The sequence below is a fragment of the Cyprinodon variegatus genome, unplaced genomic scaffold (assembly GCF_000732505.1).
Source record: "Cyprinodon variegatus isolate N-32 unplaced genomic scaffold, C_variegatus-1.0 Scaffold252, whole genome shotgun sequence".
Lineage (NCBI taxonomy): Eukaryota > Metazoa > Chordata > Actinopteri > Cyprinodontiformes > Cyprinodontidae > Cyprinodon > Cyprinodon variegatus.
In genome coordinates, this window is record NW_015150705.1 from 970,323 (window position 1) to 991,176 (window position 20,854).

A 20,854-nucleotide genomic window follows, 5' to 3' on the forward strand; every position below is an offset into this window, starting at 1 on the left:
TTTTCCTTAGGTGTGAGTGTGTATGTGAATGGTTGTTTGTCCTGTGTGTCTCTGTGTTGCCCTGCGATGGACTGGCAACCTGTCCAGGGTGTACCCCGCCTCTCGCCCATTGACTGCTGGAGATAGGCGCCAGCACCCCTCGCGACCCCAATTGGGACAAGCGTGTAAGATAATGGATGGATGGATGGATGGATGGATGGATGGATATATATGTATATGTATATATAAATTTATTTCTAAGAGCGTTAAAAGAGCATTAAATAGTTCCTCATTCCTGTATAAACCCTGATTATGTAAAATGATTTCAGATTTAGAATATGTAGCCAACCTTTTCATCTTAGTCTAGTCTGGATGTGTGGTCCCCGAGGTTCGGTGTCCTGCACTGTTTAGATGTGTCTGTTCTAGGGATGCCCCGTTATGAAGATTGACTTAATATTAATATGGCACTAAAAGCCAAGAAGCGTTTTAACACCCACAATCCTGAGCTGCATCACAATCAGTGTCACATGACACCTGGTGTATATTTTCTCTGAAATCCTCTTTAAGGAACCTTTTATAATCTGATTACTATTTAATTAAGAGCAGCTACTTTAAAATAAGTACTAGTTGTTAACATGAGCCCAAGTTTTACTTACCTGACCGATTTTTCGATCCAACTGAAGAGTTAAAATCTTCCCCTTTTTCCGTGAAAAACAAAAGCCAGGGCATGGAATATATTGATGCTGAATCATCGTCCACCCCATCTCCGATTCAGTTAAATTTAATTTGATTTGATCTGATTGAGTTGATTTTATCGGGGAAAGCAAATCAGAAGATGTCATATGTAAAAAAAAAAAAAATGAAACAAAAAAACTGTTCTCCACATTGGTTTTCTAGCCAAAGGCTTATTTGTAAACACATTCATTGGTTGGACCTTTAATAAAAAAAGATATCCAAACAAGGATTCACGTCACATACAAAGAATCTCTAAGAATACAACCAAAAAGAATAAAATACCACATATAAATACTAACTCCCCAAACCAGGGCAGAACAGTGGATTCACCAATTTCTAAGAATATAAACCACAGGTCCTTTTAAGTAAAACATTTCGTTCTAGTTTGAGGAGTTATTTTGGAAGCTTGTCTAATGCTTTAAATGTTTATTTTTAAGTTCCAATTCCTTCTGAAGAAATAGATCCATGCTGGTTTTTGTTTCCTATTCGTTCTCCAGATGAGGGAGCTGCAGTCGCTGGGCTTCCAGGATGTTTCGCAGTGCGAGGAGGCGCTGCGACAGAGCGGCGGCGACATTAAAGGAGCCCTCTCTCTGCTCCAGCGCCCTCTAATGGAACCCTTCCACCAGCGCATCTGGCTTGACCAGCCCGAGCCGCCGATCAATCCCAAGCATCCAGACAAGCAGGTTAGACGATTTTACAGCCTTTTGGTTCCTCTGGAAGTTTTGAATTCCTTCATCACACCCCCTATGGATGCTTGTTGCTGTTTAGAGGATGTGCAGGCGTCTGCTGGCGTTATACGACCTGCCCAGCTGGGGGCGCTGTGAGCTCGCCCTGTCTCTGCTTCAAGAACCAGAAATCAATTACTCCCTGGAGGATGTGGTGCAGGCTGTGAAAGAGTCTCATGACAGGGAGTTCATCAGGCGTCTCCTGAACACGGAGTGTCCCGTCTGCCTGGGCATCTTCCCCCGCAGCAAGGTCAGTCAGATCGCCACTCTCTTTTCCACATTTATCTTTTATATCACTCAACTGACTGACTGAAGTGCTTTGATCATATGTGTTATAAACCTGCACATTTTTAGGGTAACAAAATGTTTTATTTATAAGTTTAAACATTCTTAATCCTTTTTTTTAGTAATTTTGATGAATGGCTAATCCATGCCTGAGATGTTCTTGAATGCACCATAAAGGTGCAGCTGCTCAGACGGTTGTATGTTGTCTGCTGAAGGCCTTTAATGTCAAACAGCATCTAATGCAGGTTGGTTTCTTTCCCTGCAGATGCAGTCTCTGACGTCCTGCCAGTGCTCAGTCTGCCATGAATGTTTCCGGCAGCACTTCACCATCGCTGTCAGAGACAAACACATCAGGGACATGGTGTGTCCCGCCTGCTGCGAGCCGGACATCAACGACCCCGAGCAGCTGGACAGCTACTTCTCCACGCTGGACATCCAGGTGAACTGGGAGAAAATACGGCTGCATCCTGATGTGCTGAAATGTTTCTGTTATGCTACATTCAGACTGCACCCTGCAGAAGCAGCTAGTTTACCTGCAAAGGCATCGGTTGACGAGCATCAAGGCGCAACAAAAGGTCTCGCAGTGCGTTATGAGCAACCGAAGCAGCGCCTCACGAGCTTCTGAGCATCTGACGCGCGACATGCTACAGGAACAGCAGCTTTTGCTGCTCGACGCACCACATCAACCAATCAGAGAAGCTGATCTGGGAGGTGGCAGGGAGACAAAGTACTGCTGATGCAGCTCACTATGATCACTCCTCTGAAACAGTTTATTAACACCTAAATTAACTTAAAGGTGAAGTAGGAGATCTTTTCCGATGTATTTTTTATAATTTGGATTGAAGATCTCCCCACAGCCGTGTAGCAAGGAGTGAAAAAGAAGGTCTGGAATTGAAACGAAAATAAATGGTCCCCACTACAGTGTAAAATCAATGAGTAATGTCCACCAATCACAAAACAGGGTCCGTGGTCTACTTATTATGGTTATGGTTAAGGTTTTGACACATAAACGAATCGACCACTCAATCCTCATGCAGGCTCGAGGACCAGTGACGTCACCTGAACTCAGTCACATTACCTAATTCAAAGCCATGGTCGGTCTGCGAGTTACTTAGCTCAGTCTTCCATATTGTCTCGATAGCAGCAGAAGGAAAGCTATAGTTCTACTGCAGACAATGGCAGAATGGGCTCCATGTCTTATGTTGTTATTAGCTTGTGTCACGAGCACTCTGTCTCGACTTGTTTCATTCTCGGAAACATCCAAACACCTCGACGGACAGCCTGCGCAGTCATGTATTTCGAAGGCGTAGTTTCGAGAGATGGTCTGAAGGGAGAGGCACGGTTGTGTATTTTCACAGATATAGCTTGCTGGAACCATTTTTTTCCAAGATCTCCTACGCCACCTTTAAAATGTCGAAGCCTGAGGGCAAAATATGTTCGCTTTTATTATTCTGGTGACTGCAGTTTGGGTTACATACTTGAAAAACACCTTCAAGCTGCCGCGAACAGTAGCGGAAACAGCAGAGGCGACCAGGCCAGAGGCCGCTGTTGAATGGAATCTCCAGTGACAGATCCTCCGACAGCGAAATAAAATTTGAAGGCAGGATAGTAATCTTGATGAACTGACTGCACAGATGAAGTTTTCAGTTGGACTTTGTCACTTAAAATCATATTAAAACTATTTTACCCACTGATCACAGCAAATATAGCTGCCAAAAAGTGGATAGGATAGCTCCTCCCAACGTGCATCAGACCTACTTTTCGACCGTGCAGCCAGAGCACCAAAGATGCTTCAGCTGAGCGTCAGAACTAAACTTGTACAAGCATCAAAAATGAAGCAGCACGTGCGTTTTGGCTTCTTCTGCTGCGTGCGATTCGAACGTAGCATTAGCTGGCTCTCATTAGCATGAATCTAATTACTGAAATTAACTTTTAAAGGAAGGACACTGAGACACAATAACTTAGGTTTTGGCCTATTTATGCCTCATAATCTGTAATCATTGTTTTATGCTAGTTTATAGCAAAATAAGAGTTCATATTCAGTGTTTATTAATACAAATATAGGGAAATACGTGCATTTATGCAGCATTAAACAAAAAAAAAATATTCTGGAAGAGCTGTAGATCATGAGGTCACAGCTTGTTGAATTAGAAGCAGTGTTGTTGTTTAGCTGAGTCCTAAATGAACTTTGCAGCCTAAGGTTCATTGTAAAGAAGTCTTGTTCTTGTTTCGTTCTGCAGCTGCGGGACTGCCTGGAGCCTGAAGTGTACGAGCTGTTTCACAAAAAACTGACGGAGCACGCCCTCATGAAAGACCCAAAATTCCTCTGGTGCTGTCATGTGAGTATTTAGGACCATTCAAAGCTTTTGTTTATCAGTCTAAAGAATTGACAGTTTACATACTTTCCAAGCCTTCAGTCTTTAAGCTCTTGTGTTTGTTTACTGAGTTCAGCTGTTTGTTCAAAGAATGAGACACAAAAATGAAGGTTTTTTTTGTGGCGTCAAATGAATTTTATTCTTCTCAATCTGCTTATTAAAGTCCTGTGGTTTAGGAATCACTAGAAATAAGATCCCTGCAGCCAGGATTGTACTTTGTGTTAATCCTTGTTGAAAGAAAAGTGTTCAAGGTGTGATACACGTTACTCTATGATTTATTATTTTGTTGCTCAAATGGTGTAACAAAATGTAAAGCTGTTTTTTTTTTTAAGTTGTTTTTCCTTTTTTTTATTAGGTTCTAAAATGAAAAAACCAAATTGCCTCAAAGCAAAAGTAGCACAAAACAGAAAAAATGTTGCTGAACTCTTTAATCTCCAGATGAAGGCAATATGTTTTCCTAAATTAAACTTTGATCAATTTAGTTGAGTAGATACATTTTTTATCATATTGATGAGAAACATTCTTTAGAAAAGATCAAAATTTAGTTTTATTTAATTAAATGTTTTGTCTCTCTACCCTTATCTAAGGAAGCATCCTTTCCTTTTTTATTTGGTGATGTCCCGTTTTATTTAGATTTTTAACATTTCTGAGCCAAATGGAAAAGCAGAACCCAAATGAATCTAAACGTGAATCCATAGAAGTCGTGCTCTAGATGGATTTGAACGTTTGTAGGTTGTTGCTGAACGACTGAATTAGCTGAATTTTGAGTTTAATGCACTTCCTGTAATGTTACTGCTGAAGTAAATTATGCCAAAAGTGGAAGAAAGGGGGCGCTGTGGGACTCTGTGGTAGAGCAGCATATACTGAGGAAGTAAACATACTTTAGAATTTTCCTACAAGAGGTACTTCACTTCTTTTTTTATTTATGTATTTATTTTTACACAGACTTTTTACAGTTATTGCCATAATTTACATAAGTTTAACTTGATTTTGGTAAAAAAGAAGAGAAAATCCATCCCTGTTTGGACGTCAGCTCAGCCATATTTCACAGCATAACCAACTTTCAAAGGTTAAACATTGTATAGAGTTGGGCTTCATATCCATTAGTATTTATATATATTTAACGTTTTTACAGTTTTATTATTGTTATTTTCTATCTTATTCCACAGAATATTTACATTTATCATGTGATATATTAGGATGAATTTTAATTATCTCAGTATTACAGTTTATGTACACTGGTTTTCTGATTTAAATGTATAAATCTCTGTGTTTCCCTGGTTGCTGCAGCATTTATGGCTCTCTGTCAGTTAAAGCCAGAAGTGACAGTTTATCTAAACAAACTCCAGCTGACTTTTTTTTTTATTTTAAAAACTTGAATTGCTCTCTTTAACTTCTCCCATGCATGACAAGAAAACATTGTAGAATCTCTGAGAATCTAAAAAGACGGTCGGGCTGATCGTTCTGAAATCCTCTAATCATCAGAATTTTATTTATAAAGCTTGTCTGCACAGTGACGGTTAGCTTCTTGTCTCTGACCAGATAAAAATGCTATACTCCCAAATGCAAATTTAATAGTTCATAGTTGTTTTTTTTTTATGATTTATCTACCACAACTCAGGAAAAGCCTCGCTGAACAGGTTCATCTTCATCATGTTAATCCATCATGGCTGCCTCCTTAGAGACTGGATGATATTTGCAAACTGGTTCATCTTGGAGTAGAACTGACTAAATAGAGGAATCTAAAGAGAAGCTTTTGTTCTGGTTCTTTGTTCCCGAAGAAATCAAATCGCAAACAGGAAAGTAATTTTAACACAGATGTTAAAAATTCTTTAAAATCTATGCAAAACGATATCGAAAAAAGTAAAACAAAAAATTCTTAAATAAAGTGTATTTACCCTTAATTTGAGCAGGTAAATAAGATGATTTGCCAATCAATTCAGGATACTTACTCTTAATATAAGATAATTAGATATTATGCACTTGAAATAAGAAAATGCAGTTGTTTTTTCTTAATTTAAATCCAAATTGTCTTTTTCCATTCAAACTTTTCTCTCTTAGCTGATCAATTAAAAAAACAAAAACTCCCATATTAAAAAAAAAAAAGAAACCTATTTAAGGTTACATTTTTTGCAGTGTGGCATTTCTAACAGCTGTTGCTTTTCAACCTTTTAGAGTTTCTCCTGAAATGTTTTCCCTTCATTTATTAGTTAATTTAGTGAAACCAAGGCAAACACTCCTAAAATCATTTTTCTGTTTCTCAAATTAATGAACAGTTTATTCATTCCCTTATCTTCTTCCTTCAGTGCACCTCCGGCTTTATCAACGACGGAAACCAGCTGAAGGTCACCTGCCCGTCGTGCCGAAAGAGTTTCTGTGCTCAGTGCAAGAAACCGGTGAGTTTAAACTCTGTAGGAAATTCCAGCACATGTAGGAGTTTTGCTCAGCTTGTTTTAGGACTGATAGAAAACATGTCCTTGAGCTGCTGAGGAGGCCCCTCTGAGCAGGAATCCCCCCCATTGTATCTCTTTTCCAGTGGGAGCCTCAGCACCAGGACGTATCCTGCGAGCAGTTCCAGCTGTGGAAGAGGGAGAACGACCCGGAGTATCAGAGGCAGGGCCTGGCCGGTTATCTGAGGGACAACGGCATCAGTAAGGCTCAGAACAAAGCATAACCAGAAGTTTCAGTTCAGGTTTTCTGCACCTCTTCGGTTAGCCTCAACCGCATCACTTCTTTTTCTGTTGAAATGATCATTAACAAACAGCTGTAAGATGCACTGACCAGAAACTTATTTCTAGCTGTATGGATGTACTTAAAAAACCTTATCAAATATACTAAAGAAATATATGCACCTCTCTAATCTTCCACCAGACTCTGGAATATTGATGTCCAAATAAAACAGCTGAAGCCTTTATGTAGGACTCATCTCTATAGTGCATCCTGATGCACTGACTCCAGTCTCCTCCCTCTTAATCCTGACTTTTGAATGGATTTGATTGACAACCCTCCTTGTTGCTGGTGCACCTTTTCCTATTACAGTTTTTCCTTACTTTCTATAAATATGCTTGAATACTGCACCCAGCTTCTTCAGCAATAACCTTCGTTGTCCTTTGACCTCTCTCCAGATTAGCAGCTAGATTTTGCTGCAGCCCTGTGGCCCCAGAGACTCTTTCAAACTGGTTTAAGATGGATATAGCAGGCTAAGGTGATACTATTGACTGAGAGCAGTGATGGTTTAAAACTTGTGGTCTTAAATCTGGTCGATTTCCACATATTTACATGAACTCCACCAATTCTGTTAAGAAAAGTGGTTTAACATCCAATCAGAATTGAGCCTGAAGCTTGTTGATGTCATTGGAGGAGAATCTTCTAATCCAGATTAATCCCAAAATATGGAGTGATGCTTTAACCTCTTAACATCCACCGCCCGATATCGGTAAGGTGAATCCCAGCATATTAAACCTCTTTAGAATCAGCCAATACTAAGGAAAATGACCATCAACTCAAATGTAAGCAAACCATTCACTATAAAAACAAATGACTAATAAACACGGAAAACCATGAAACACGGCAAACCATGGCAAAAATAGGCTCATTTAGTCCATAATACCCTGGTGTATTTCCCAAAAACTAGATTTAGATTAAGTGATCATTTTTTTGCTATTAAAAAGCAAAAACGTAAAGATATAAGCTTATAATCCATCTCCATAATAATACTTATCCGCCATTTTAGATCATCTGCATTGCATGGACGTATTTGCCAACCTATTTACTCCATACTTTGAGTGTAACTTCCACTTTGGCCATCCACAATAATATGGAAAATTCCTCTACATAAAAAAAGACCATGCGTCACATAGCCTTTGTTCAGCTGGAGCTTGACAACATAATGACCGATTGACCTTTGATGGACATATTTTGTTAGCCAATAAGATAAGCTTTGCAATTATATATTAGAAGTGTAGGAGTGGGCTGAAAATATAAGTTTTATTTACCTGCGTAAAGAGTGACAGGAGAGGAGCACTTAGTGGCTACACATGGAGTGGACTTTCAAGCTAATTGAAAAAAACAGTGCTTGAATGAAAATTTGAGGAAATCTAAACTTAAAAATCAATTAAATCACTTTTGAACATTTGGTCCAAATTTGGCACAATTGTGCCGAATCAACCTTTTACATACAAAAAGGGTCAGAGTTTCACAATGCTTATGACACAAGATCTGAAATTAACACAGTTGTTGTCCTCATGAAGAAAAAAGGTAGTAAGAGGTCAACTATAATTATACAAAAGGTATAACATCATAAAAAAATATATATATATATATTTTTTTTTTTTATTATTTGAGGGGGTAAAAAATGTTTTTTTTGGACTTGTTTGAAGTCACACAGCTCTGGTTGTGTAAAACTTACAGTCTGCACACATATCTCCAGAAACTAGAAGATCTTAGCTTTAAAATGAGATATATCCCCAGCATGTGAGATTTATAATATTATTTTATTGACCCATGGCATTTTAGGTGTGCAAGGTGGGTGGTAATGGTTTAAAGCAAAAAAAAAACATGTAAGGCACGAGGAAAAGAGTCCTAAAAGCGTCAGTGATGGATAAACACTGACAAAGACGCATCCTTCTACCATTTACTGGAGTCTGAATTTAATGTATATAGTATTTAAATGTTTATGGAATGTCTAGTTTATTACACACTGGAAAAACAATCTAGGAAATTTCTCAAATTAAGTGCATTTACCCTTAATATGAGTAGGTTAATGAGATAGTTTGCCAATGGAATTAGTTATTTTATTCTTAAAATAAGATACTTAGATAATATGCACTTGTGTTTTGTTATTTTAAATGTAAATTGTCTTGTTCCATTGGCAGAATGTCTCTTTTACCTCCTCAATCCAAGAACAAATGCACCTATTTTAAGAAAACATGACTTATCTAGATTTAGATTTTTTTTCCAGTGCACATCCTAAGACTGTTCGCTCTTCTTCAGGTAAAGCAGGTCTGCCCAGAGCTAATTTAGTGCCGTGTTCCACTTCCTATCTGTTATCTTTTGCAGCCTGTCCTCAGTGTAAGTTCCAGTACGCTCTGACCAAAGGCGGCTGCATGCACTTCACCTGCTCCCAGTGTCGGCATCAGTTCTGCAGCGGCTGCAACAACCCCTACTACAAGGTTTGTTCTATTCAAACACCTGTCAGCTGGAGTCCTGAACTTTGACGCAAACGTTTAATCTCACCTTTATAATATGCAAAGATTCCAGAGCCGCGCCCGACACTTATCTGTGTCTGTGTGCCTTTAAATGGCTCTTCCACTCTTTACATCTCTGACGTGTTGCTGTTTAAACACTGAGCAATGAGGTGTGACGTATTAAATATGGAGTTATTCTGCATCCAGAAAATCAAGGAAATAAAGAAATACGGTTTTCAAGGCGTCAATCATTCTGAAAATGTCTTAATGTGCAGATTTTGTTTCACTCTCCAATTGTTCAGCCTTTCTGTGTTTCCATCTTTCTGTCCATCACTCCATCCATAAACTTTCCTTTCCTTTACATCCGTCATTTACATCTCTCCTTCTGCCTATTCTTATTGCTTTTTTTCATTGTATCCCTCTGTCCTACCTAGCTTACCCTCCTTCTCCTTTCAGTCTCACCTTTCATCCATCCTTGTTTGTTTATTCCATCCCTTCTAATGTCCTTCCTTCCTGTCGATCAGTCTTTTTATTCACAGGTTTTATATTTAAAGTCTGATCCTGTTGGAAAGTCAAAGTAAGATTCTGAGAAGCTAAAACTTGTAATAGTTTAGGACCGAACAAAGGAACCGACTAAAGATCTGATTTAGAGCTTAACCTGACAAACATGGAGACTTTAGGGACCTAAAGTGAAACCTCGTAGATTCACAGCACTACTAACCTCTTTCCAATTGCTAATTTCCAGTGGCGGCTGTTTTTAAAAGACCATTTCTAAAGCAAAAAAAAAAGAAATTGCTTCAAATTAACCTTTTTTTTTATGGGAGAAAAAAACGCAGAAACTTGCGACTGGTTGAGGTTTTTAGTGAAACTGACAGATACTGATTTGATCTTTCTTTTCTCTTGCAGACTGAGTGCAAGGTGCCTCAGTGCAAATGCTCGGGGCTGCATGCTCATCATCCTCGGGACTGCCTGTTCTATCTCAGAGACTGGGACGCAGATCGGCTGCAAGCTCTTCTTCAGGTAAAGCAGGCCTCTGTTTGCCATGAATACGATATGTTCACCTTTCTCACTAAGATCACTGAAAGTCCACCCATTTACCCAGAACTATTATGGAGTACAACATCTCAATACTATATAAAACATGGCAGAAACATGAAATATAACACATGGATCTTAAGGATTTTTTTTTTTTACATTTCTCCACTTCCTTAGTATATGGTTAGCTTTCTCTCTCTCTACCTGTTCTTCTCGCTTTCTCTTTTTTTTTATCCACTCTGTGATTTATGTAATGTCTGAATTATAAAGCTTACAGCCCCAAGAATATTTTTTATAAATTTTCTTGTGACCCCTTTGTTTTCATCCCCTTGAATGTGTAATAACTGGCACTGAGGGACTCAAATGCTGTCTTTGCTGTGTACATTATAGAAAAAGGGTTTGTTGCATATTTGCAGCCGTGGGCATCAAAGGGTTAAGGAACAGACATAGAAGCAGCAAGAAAACTGACTCTACAAGTTTAACTCTGGAAATGTGTTTAGTTATAAAGAGAAAACAAACTGCAGGTCTATTTTTGTCATTAGTACTCCAGGAAATGGAGTAAAAAAAGATCTTACATTTTTGAAGGCCACACAGCGACGGAATGCCTGCTTGGAAATTTTTTTTTATCAGAGCTGTATGTAGATTGGCTGATTTAAAATATATGCAAGAGCTTGAAAAAAAAAAAAAAAGTCGTAGGGAATCATATTTAAATGTCAAATCATTCTGGCTTAAACATTTATAAATGTACTCTTTGTCAGACTTTATCAGAAATTTAGAAAATTTCTATAAAAAAAAAAAAAAAATCCCTTCTTAAAATCAAATTTTTTCCGTTATTTCATGCAGGCCAGTTAGTTATACGTCAGCCTGAACACTAAATTCAGCCAATCATATATCAACGGTCATCTGTCAATCAAATTTTTTCAGTCATAGCATCTTGATTCATATGTCGCAGCTAATATACGCAACAGTTGAAATCCGAAACATTTCCTTTCCCATTGAGTTCCGTCCCAGTGTTCACTGGGATGGACGTCTGTTTCTTCAGCAGGCGTAGAGCTAACAGAACTGGCAGCGTTGTGAGGCAAGGGCTCAAACATGTACGGCTGGAAGCCTTCTACACCAAACCAAGCTTCTGCCGCCCTGGCGTCCTCTTCCACAACATCTTCGTCCCGCTTTCCTCCTCTAAATAAAAAATGTATGACAGAGGAGACTCATCCATGACCTCCGACACTAAACTCTCCTCCTCTTGCGTGTTTCCTCTGTCCATAGCGTTTCTTCACAGTGTCGTTTCTAAGTCACCAATTTAGTGCTACTTGGTCCCAATGGAATTTGGGACCAAGTTGCTAACTGGTTAGCAAGATGCTTCCGACAAACCGGCCACAACCAAATAGCTGGCGAAACTTCCACCACAACAATCCCGCCCCCTTCATAATCGAGCAATCACATTCACTTTATTCACTCGTGTAAAGTCGGGCCCCGAATCGGGAGAATTCGGAAATGCAACCATTGGAACAGCAGCTTCCCTTAAAGTTTAATTTAGGTTAATTGAAAAAATATATAATTCCACCCTGATAAGGTTTTTAGTGTCAATTTGATTCCCTTTCTTGCGTTTTTTTTCTCAGCGGGGCGGCGTGGACTTCAACACTGATCCTTCCAATGACTCCCAAACAGGTGAGTATTTTCCAGAGGGTCGACTTCCTTCTGTCATCCTCAGTGAGGATAAGTCAGAACTTTCCCCTCTTAACCCTCTGAGACTATTTTGTGCTCCAGAAACATGCGGCGTGATGGAGCAGAAGGACGAAGGCGGCCAGCAGGCCGATTCTCCATGCGGCGTTCAGTCGCAGCCGGGACAAGCTGGACTCTGCATGTGAGGCAACAAAACCGACAGGAATTACCCCAAATAAACCTGCTAACCACAAAAGATTTATTTAAATTCATCATGAATATCTGGTTTTTGTTAGAGCATAAACATTAAACCCTCATTAAATCACCACTTTCAGCAGATAAAACATAATATCCATATGTCTTCTAATCATTCTTTGTATTAGATCTGCTTCCTGATGAGATATGCATCACTTTTCTTCTCACATTCAGGTTGATAAGGTTGCGAAACCTTAGATTTGCATGTTTTTGTACCTGCAGGAAACACTACAGGGAGTACCTGGTGAGTCTGATCAACGACCACATGCTGGACCCGGCTCTTCTCTACGACGAACGGGAGCTGGTTATAGCCTGTGAGAGATACCTGATGGATTCCAAGAAAGGAGAAGGGGAGGACGACAACGCTTATAGCGCTCGCCTGAAGAAGGTGGGCATTAAATAGAGCTCCCCTTTCCAGTGAAAACCAGGAACAATGCAGAGATAATTCATGTTCTGTTTTTATTCTTTACAGGCACTGATGGAGGTTCCTCTCGGAGAAAAAGTTCCTCGAAACAAATAAACTAAAAGCAGAAATCTGTTCCCTAAAACTAAATAGATTTCCTTTGAAATCCTCACTTTTCTGGAGTTCCTGGAGCTCTTTTAATTCTTCAATGAGAACAAACCCATTTCTGTGGCGTTACTCTCCAACCATATATCTGTGATCACAAACATAATAACCGTGGTGGTTTCTCCTTTACAGACATATTTAATTTAATTTTTCTGCCTTTTGCATACAGTTCTGAAGGTGGAACAGCTGAAGGGATTAATTCACCGTATCATTATTCTTTGGATTTATTTCTGAACATGTAGGCTACATGTAGAGACGAGTAAAGCAATGTCCTATTGATTGGATTTGGGGAAAATGTTTAACTGTTTTCATTTTTTGGTGCTCATGTGATTAAATCAGATTCAAATCCAGATCACTAAATGATTTGAATAAAAAAACAATGATGATTCTATTTTTTTCCTGTTTTTTTTCCTTACCTTACTATAAATGTAGCATCTTAAGCCATTAAGGACAAAAGAATGTCATTATAGAATGATAAAATTCTGTGATGAGCAACTAAAATAATGGTTTGTATAAAAAAAAAAAAAAAAATCATCAATTGATTTTTTTTTTAACTCACAATTTAGAAATGGGTATTAAAAATGCATATCAAATTGCACTATTCTGTAATGGATTAAAATAATACCTCTTTTTAACAGCTCAATTTAAAATGTACAATTAGAAAACTCTTTTATATTTAGATTTCTAATGTATGAATTTAATGTAATATTTAAAATGGCTGCCTTTATTTCTCCCTGAACAGAAGTTTAGAGTTTTGCTACAAATCTTTAGTTTTAAGTCTAGACTGACTGATTAGATGCTTTAATCAGTCCTGTTCTATTCTATCTAGTTCTATCTTTAGCTTTGCTGACTTGCTGGAAGGTAAACCTCTACCCCTGGTTTTCTTCCAGTATTTTCCCTCATTTAGCGTCACCCAGCTTCCCTCTAAATTAGGTCGGGTAATTCCAGTTCCTGAGAGCCAACTTTAAGATTCTTCCTTGATCGAACACACCTAAATTAAATGGCCTAAATACCTCAGAATGTAGTCCAAGGCTTGAACCAGATACCTCAAATTATAGTTCCTACTTCCTGTTCCTAGCTCCTATCCCTTCACCTTTCGCAGGGTTAACAGTTAGAACACTATCCAGGGTAGGAAAGAAGCTCCAGGCTGCTATCCTGAAACCACAAAGCCTTCACAAATGTATAGACCGGACAAAGCTCTCCGTTAAAAAAACAAAAAAATGTGTGACGGTGAGGACATTTGGATACATCAAGAAATAATGTCTTTGTTAAATTCTGTCTATATGTCCTGTCACACAAAGGATTGTGGGTAACCATATAGGTCCTAGTAGCTGCTAAGGACTTTAGGAGGTCCCTATGCCAACTGCTTTGGTGCAAGGAAGCATTGGTCCTAGCTCCTTACTACCTACCAGCACTATTCAGATTGCACTTATTATGGCGGCCACAGATGCCCTTTCATGGTGACTTAGGAGTCAGCTTCTACAGAGTTCTGTAAATCATCTTGATTCACGTGTGTGGGCAAAGGACACATGTAAAGCTTGCAGGATACGGGCCTACAGGAACTGGAATTGCCCGCCCCTGCTACCTGTTTCCTGTGGGTACTGAAGAGGAGTGGATGCTGCCACTGCTGGGTTTAAATGTGTGTCACCTACTCAGAACGCATTCTTACACATTTACAGTGTTTCTTATCGGGCTTTTATCAAACTAACATCCCCTGGCTTTGCATAACAGAGACCTTCATGTATCCGCTCTTTAATAAAAGCCATATTTTGTGGAGTGCATGACTAATAGTTGTGGTGAGGATGCTGTGGAGCTGTCGGGATGACACGCCCTCTGATGTCTGGTGGTTTGGGGCAGTGACTTTGGCTTGAAGACCCATAGCAGGGTCTACTGGTGGAAGTTTTCCAGCTAAAGGAAATAAAATGCAGCAACAGTAAAGACTTTGGAATGCTTTATAACTGGGAGAGCTTTTTCTTAGGTTTGCCAAAGTTGGTTTACATTTGATACAAGTGTAGCATGACGTAAAGCAACACTTAAAGTGAGTCATATAAGCAACACATAGCTGCAAAAGCAACGTCTGTCCCGCATTTTTTGTAAATCTGGTCACCCGATCTAGAACTTTTTCTCCCTGACCTGTCTTGGTCTTAATGATGTGATGTTCTCTAAAGAAAACCTGAGATTAAACTACACTCATGGTGATTTCTGTTAGTTGCATTGAGTTTTATTTAGTTGGGAATTAAAGTTAAATATTCAAATTTATTTTTGCTTCACAATTATGCTAATTTGTGTTTAGATATCACCTCAAATCCCGTACATTAAGGTTAGTGGTTATACTGTTCTAAAAGGGTAATATTTCATACTTTTCTCAAGGCCAACAATGAATCAAGATTTAATCACATTGTGTATTTCAGATTTTATTGATATTATAGTTAGACACTGTTGTTCAGCCAGACCGCAGAACAGTCTTAACCAAACAACTTCTCCACCCCCTGCATTTCTGCAAGATGAAGCATCACTTATTGTCAACAGCTGTTAAATGTTTTTGGTATTCTCCTGCTGTGTGAAAAACAAACAAAATAATCCAGACAAAGCTTTCCAGGAGTTAAAAGCAGATTTTTTTGTTTTTTTTAGTAGTTTTTCCAGAAACACAAAGATATTTTTTATACGTAACAAAACTATTTCAGATTATTGTGTATATATCAGATGCATGCTGAATTAATGGAGAGGTTGATCAGCTAAAATCATTTAGGTGGCTTCTCCTCAGCACATGTGAAGCTGTGAGCTATAATGCTGGTTGAATCGGCAGGTCAATATCCTCTGACTGTTTTAACAATGGTTTATAAGGAAAAAAGAAAAAATCTTTACATTAATGGGTTTGCATGAAGGAAGCGTCTACTAAGAAGATTGCTGCCGAAATTCCAATTTGCTGAATCATCAAGACCTTTAGGCCAAAGTGGCTCGTTAATCACAGCAGGTGGGTGGAGGGGCATTTCAGGCCTTTTATATCCAGTAAAACATGAATCACACGCTGAAATCCTGTAGGAAGAAAACTGAGAGGAACAATCTGTATGAATGGGACATCTGTTCTAGTATACGCTACAAATTCTCAGTGAGTTTGTAGCTTAAGTTTGTAGTAACGGAAGTTAACCAGAACACAACCAATCTGGAGGAGCAGGAAACAGAAAAAGTAGGGCTTCCTTCACTTCCACCTCATTATCTCACCACCAGATGGTGATTTTGGTGGACAGCCTTCTCCCCTCTCTGTCTTCGCCCAAGACATCCAGCTGAAGGTCAGAAGATATGACTATAAAATCAACCATTGACCTCCATGCACCGTTATAGTGCTCTGATGAGCACCCTGACATTTTAACATGGTGTTCATTATGGAAACGTCCACTGATAGGAGAGACAAGCAGCCCTACTGCCTCTACCTGTGGGTCGCTCCCACTGAGCTCTATTTATTCACTGGATTGCTGATTGTCCGTTGGTAGTAAGGGGTTGAAGTGAAGCCACCGGCCACCATATTTGTACTCCCTAGTTAGACCGGTTGCAATGTAAACAATCCGTGCGATACAGCATGGAACAACAATGATGTTCTCATTTTCAGGGGGACTTAATACTTTTAAATTAAAGATAAATTCATCAATTTGACACACACTTTTTGTTTCATAGCATCGGTAGATCAGTTTAACTTATATTATAAAAAATAGGCACATCACATTGCATAGTCAGCATGAAGTCAATGAAGTCTCTAAATCATGTAATATAACATATTATACAAATGAATCACAATAAAATGAATGTGTTAATAGAGCATAATAATACAGATGTGCTGAAGTGCTAAATTGATGATTTACATGTATTTATTACAAGATTTTTTCATAAAGACTGAATAAAAAGTACATGTCTGTTAATGCTACAGTATTTTTCTATTTGTAAATTGTGCATGCATGATGCCATATACTTTTATATATTATATCTGTGCATTAGCCTTTACATCTGACAGATTAACAATAGAGCTAAATTAATGAACCAATTGAATAACTCCACTGAGCTTCAGTTTCTACACCAGCAAAATCACACCAATTGGTAAAATAACAGGCGACATCAAGTTCATATTTTGCTTTTTGCTCTTAGTTACAATAAGAATCTGATCATTTGAAAAAACTGTACATGCAAGTATATATGCACACACTGACACTGACTGCAATTAACTGTGGAATGTCTTCACACAGCCGGCGAACTGCTTGTTTTTGCAGCCAAATGCTACACATGAAGGCATTTTTACTGCGCGTCTCTGTGGGAGTGGGGAGTACCGGTATGGCAGACGGTGGCTTGACTTTTTTGGGCAATCAGCAATGCAGTGAATAAATTGAGATCAGTGGTCGCTCCAGAGTAGAAGGGATCCAGCCTTTCACGAGGATCTGGGTTACAGAGCCTAGGCTGTGCATGGAGGTGAGCCCATCTATTTCTAGTTGGTATCATCCTCCTATCCACACAGGCACAGGCTTCTTCCCCCCAGCGAGGTGACATTATCCCCAGAGACATTGAATGGCATATAATGAGGTACATGCTTCCTAAAGCCATTTCACCCCAGTGCTGCATGTCCTGAGCCCCTAACATCATCAGTGACCCCTCACACCCCCATCATGGACTGTTAACCCTGCTGCCCTCTGGGAAGAAGCTTCACAGCATTTGATGTTGCAGGTTCTGCAACAGCTTCCCCCCCCTGCTGAACTGTTAAACTTTAAATCAAGACTCTGCATCACACTTGAAAACTCATTTGTACTATAAACATGGCTGTTTTTTTCACAATCCCTTTTAATAGAGCACAACTCAATGTTCTACTTTATTTTGCACCATATTTGTTTATTTGCACAGAACTGAACCTTTCCATATCAATGCCTTTAGCACCATGACTTTAAACTAGTTTTCCTTTTATCCTCCACTGTTTACATTCTGATTAGCTGCCCTTTATAAATGGAAATGTTCATTTCACTACTAAGCTGCTCATCCACAGTTGAAAGCTGGATGCATCAAACTTTTTTGTTCACACAAAATGACAAATCTGTCTAAATCTTATTTAAAAATGTCAGTTTTAGGAAATGTTCTTCCACTTTTGAATTTTTCATTGAAATTAGGCATTTCACCCTAGTAGCACTGAAGAAAATATAAATTAGCCATTTTAACGATTTGGCTGTGAGATATCTTAGAAAAAGTGGGTTTTTTTGTTACTTTTTCTATTGTGTTACATCAGAGCATCACTAGTCTTACTGCAAAGAAAAACATGCTGGAACATAGCTTCTTTAAATGACATATCTGAGTTCTGTTTGTGATATTTGTGATTCAGTGAAGTACATCAAACATAATTGCAATACTTTTAATTCTGAAAATATAGAAACCAAAAAAAAAAAGAAGGCAAACTTGACCAGATGAGAACAATCAGTCAGGGTTTATGTTAAAGGTCAGAGAGAAGTTAAGAGGAGGAAATGTCACCACTGAAACTTCTCTGTATACATTTTATGTTTTTGTAAAGTACAAAGAGCTTTTGGAAGCATGCATTGCATGTATGTTGGTCGTATACGTACTTTAAATTGCAATACATAGACCTAAGTGAAAGAAAATCACTGTTTAGGTCGATCACAAGTTGTCTTCACATAAAAACAATAATCTTAGAATAAGTGTTTTAAAAGTACCATTAGTGTGTAGGCATGGTATTACTATAGCACAGCTTGTTAATAAAACATACTAAAAGCTTTATGTTATAGCATAGGCCTAGTTATGTTAGTGCTGCTTGGAACTTTTAACAAAGATCAGAGGCCGAAGCCAGTTAAAAAAAACTAACTATGGGCAAGATGAGGGAGATGTGTTCCAGAAGTATCCTCATTTTAAATAAATAGGAATATTATGGTATTTTTCTTTCCCAAAAACACTATTCTCTAAGTGACACCTAAGACTTTTAAGCCTGTAATTTTTTAAATTGTGATTTTCTGCTTTCAGCTTGTGAGATTTCAGATATCAATATTACATCAAACTACAAAAAAAAAAAAAAAAAAAAAACATTTTAAAGCATAAAGGTTGATATTTTCTGACAGTAAATTCTTTTTTATTGAGAATGACAAGAAGTCAGAGAAATTTGCAAAGAAGAAGAATCATCTCTGGAGTCAGAAAAAGGCTATTTGCATAAATATGTTATACATACTAAAACCAAGTCTCAGAAAAATTTTAGTGTAACATTAAGGGTATTAATATTGAGGTTAACAGGGTGTTTTAGCTTATATTCTGTAAAGTAAGGGGTTTTCCCTCTGTGCTCGCTGTCGCCCCCTGGCGTTCAGGACGCAGCGTGTTTCTGGAAGTCACGTGATTTCTGGGAAACGGGCAGCTGAGCTGAGAGCGGCGCTCCTCAGTAGATCAGCCAGTCTGCAGGCAGCCGCTGAGAAAACAAGGTAAACGAAACTTAAACCTACTTCCCTCATTTCACACGTTACAACCTATTTCTGACTCCTTTATAAACTTATCTGAACCGCTAAGGAGGGCTGCTTCTGATATTTTATTCTTCTAAAACCTTTATCTGTTTATTTAATGGTTAGACTTAAAAAAAAAAAGGAGAAAAAAAAGCAGTTACTTACTAAGAAAGGTAATTTCTTATCTTTTTCTAATTTATTTTAAAAAAATCTTTTATAGAAATAGGATATGCCTTAAATTGTGTTGTTTTACATGTTTTTTTGACTTTGTTTCCATATTTCAGTCGTTTTAATAAAGGAGGTCATGGCAGCAGGAAGGATGAGGTCCACCCGCAGGCTTCGCTCCTGGATAGTCGAGCAGGTGCGTTAAAGTGGGAATTTACTGGGGGGCGGGAGGGGAAGGGTCCCCTTATCTGTGCTTGTTTTTCAGGCCATAAATACGAACACCGGAAGTATCGTTTTTGCTGCCAAGTGAGAAGAATTTGTGAGGCTGATAGTCGCGAAACAGACTAGCTTTTATCATATTCACCAACCTGCCTCTCTGCTCTAATGTTGATATATTTATAAACAAGGATGTAACTTAGTAATGACAGTTGGTGGAGGCGCTCTAAGGGTGGGGGCCGAAGGACCTACAGTTACTCCACCCAAATGCTTTTATTAGGTTTATATATTTTGCAAAAAATGAGCTCAAATATATTTATTGAATGCTTTTCTATTATTGAGAAAATAATAGAACCATAATAAGATAATATTTATATTTATAGATAGTTAGAGAGATGCCTTTTAGTGCATTATATATATATATATATATATATATATAGGGCCCAAAAATTCTGATGCCAAAATTAATAAATCATGCATAGAAGTACAATTTTAATTCCATTGATTCAGAAAAATATGGATATGCTGTATTTTAGATATAAAATCCATACATATGTGGGTCAGTGGATCTGTAGGAGCTGCTGACTGCGTCAGTCTAAATCTGTGCTGTAGGTTGTTAAATTTGGGGATCATCTCTGCAAATGTATGCATTTTGTGATTCCAAAAAAGAAAATTAAAAACAATCCACTCAACTTTGTTTCCAAGTTTGAAGACGTTTTGCTTCCCATCCAGGAAGCTTTTCAATTCATATTCGATGTTTTGAAGTTGAATTGACCCTGTGAGGGTTTGCAGATTGGTGAATGCAATTAAAACTTGGGCCATAGTGAAGTTTCTCAAACAATACATCCTATGATAATCCTAAAAAGACATTAATCCTATTCTTGGAAAGCAGAAAATGGACTAATCTGAGTCTGCTGCAGCTCAGCCCTGCTGGAGAATTAACAGGTTTGGCTGCCAAACTGTTCCAGCTGTTTGTTTTGACGGCTCCCCGCAGTGTCAGACGGAGGAGTAGGAAAACACCAACATGCCACTACCTGCCTTAATCACTATAAACAGTAGATCTGAGGGAACGGAAGCCGTTGAGGAGACATGGGGGAGGACAGCAATGCTTTAGTTAGAGATGTCCCGATCCAGGTTTTTGCACTTCCGATCCGATGCCGACATTGTTTGCGGACTTCCGATCCGATACCGATACTGGCCGATA

At 38.5% G+C, this 20,854-nt stretch overlaps 2 protein-coding genes across 5 annotated transcripts in view; both read left to right on the forward strand.

The window, feature by feature from the left end:
• Nucleotides 1-12,983, forward strand: part of rnf31 (ring finger protein 31) — a 25,188-nt gene extending 12,205 nt beyond the window's left edge. For both annotated transcript variants that reach the window (XM_015382176.1, XM_015382175.1), the window contains exons 13-24: nucleotides 1,212-1,397; nucleotides 1,483-1,689; nucleotides 1,990-2,163; nucleotides 3,965-4,063; nucleotides 6,406-6,495; nucleotides 6,636-6,750; nucleotides 9,158-9,270; nucleotides 10,192-10,305; nucleotides 11,940-11,988; nucleotides 12,088-12,184; nucleotides 12,460-12,625; nucleotides 12,710-12,983. In XM_015382176.1, coding sequence (XP_015237662.1) covers nucleotides 1,212-1,397; nucleotides 1,483-1,689; nucleotides 1,990-2,163; nucleotides 3,965-4,063; nucleotides 6,406-6,495; nucleotides 6,636-6,750; nucleotides 9,158-9,270; nucleotides 10,192-10,305; nucleotides 11,940-11,988; nucleotides 12,088-12,184; nucleotides 12,460-12,625; nucleotides 12,710-12,757 — 1,458 coding nt within the window. In that variant the 3' untranslated portion in view covers nucleotides 12,758-12,983. The remainder of the gene's footprint in view (nucleotides 1-1,211; nucleotides 1,398-1,482; nucleotides 1,690-1,989; nucleotides 2,164-3,964; nucleotides 4,064-6,405; nucleotides 6,496-6,635; nucleotides 6,751-9,157; nucleotides 9,271-10,191; nucleotides 10,306-11,939; nucleotides 11,989-12,087; nucleotides 12,185-12,459; nucleotides 12,626-12,709) is intronic.
• Nucleotides 12,984-19,194: 6,211 nt separating this feature from the next.
• The window catches only part of irf9 (interferon regulatory factor 9), a 16,397-nt gene continuing 14,737 nt past the window's right edge, over nucleotides 19,195-20,854 (forward strand). Inside the window, exons 1-2 of one of the 3 annotated variants that reach the window (XM_015382184.1) lie at nucleotides 19,195-19,251; nucleotides 19,568-19,630. In XM_015382184.1, the coding sequence (XP_015237670.1) occupies nucleotides 19,574-19,630 (57 nt within the window). In that variant the 5' untranslated portion in view covers nucleotides 19,195-19,251; nucleotides 19,568-19,573. Of the gene's footprint in view, nucleotides 19,252-19,394; nucleotides 19,443-19,553; nucleotides 19,631-20,854 lie in introns of those variants that run through there. The other 2 variants (XM_015382183.1, XM_015382186.1) reach the window with 2 other exon arrangements.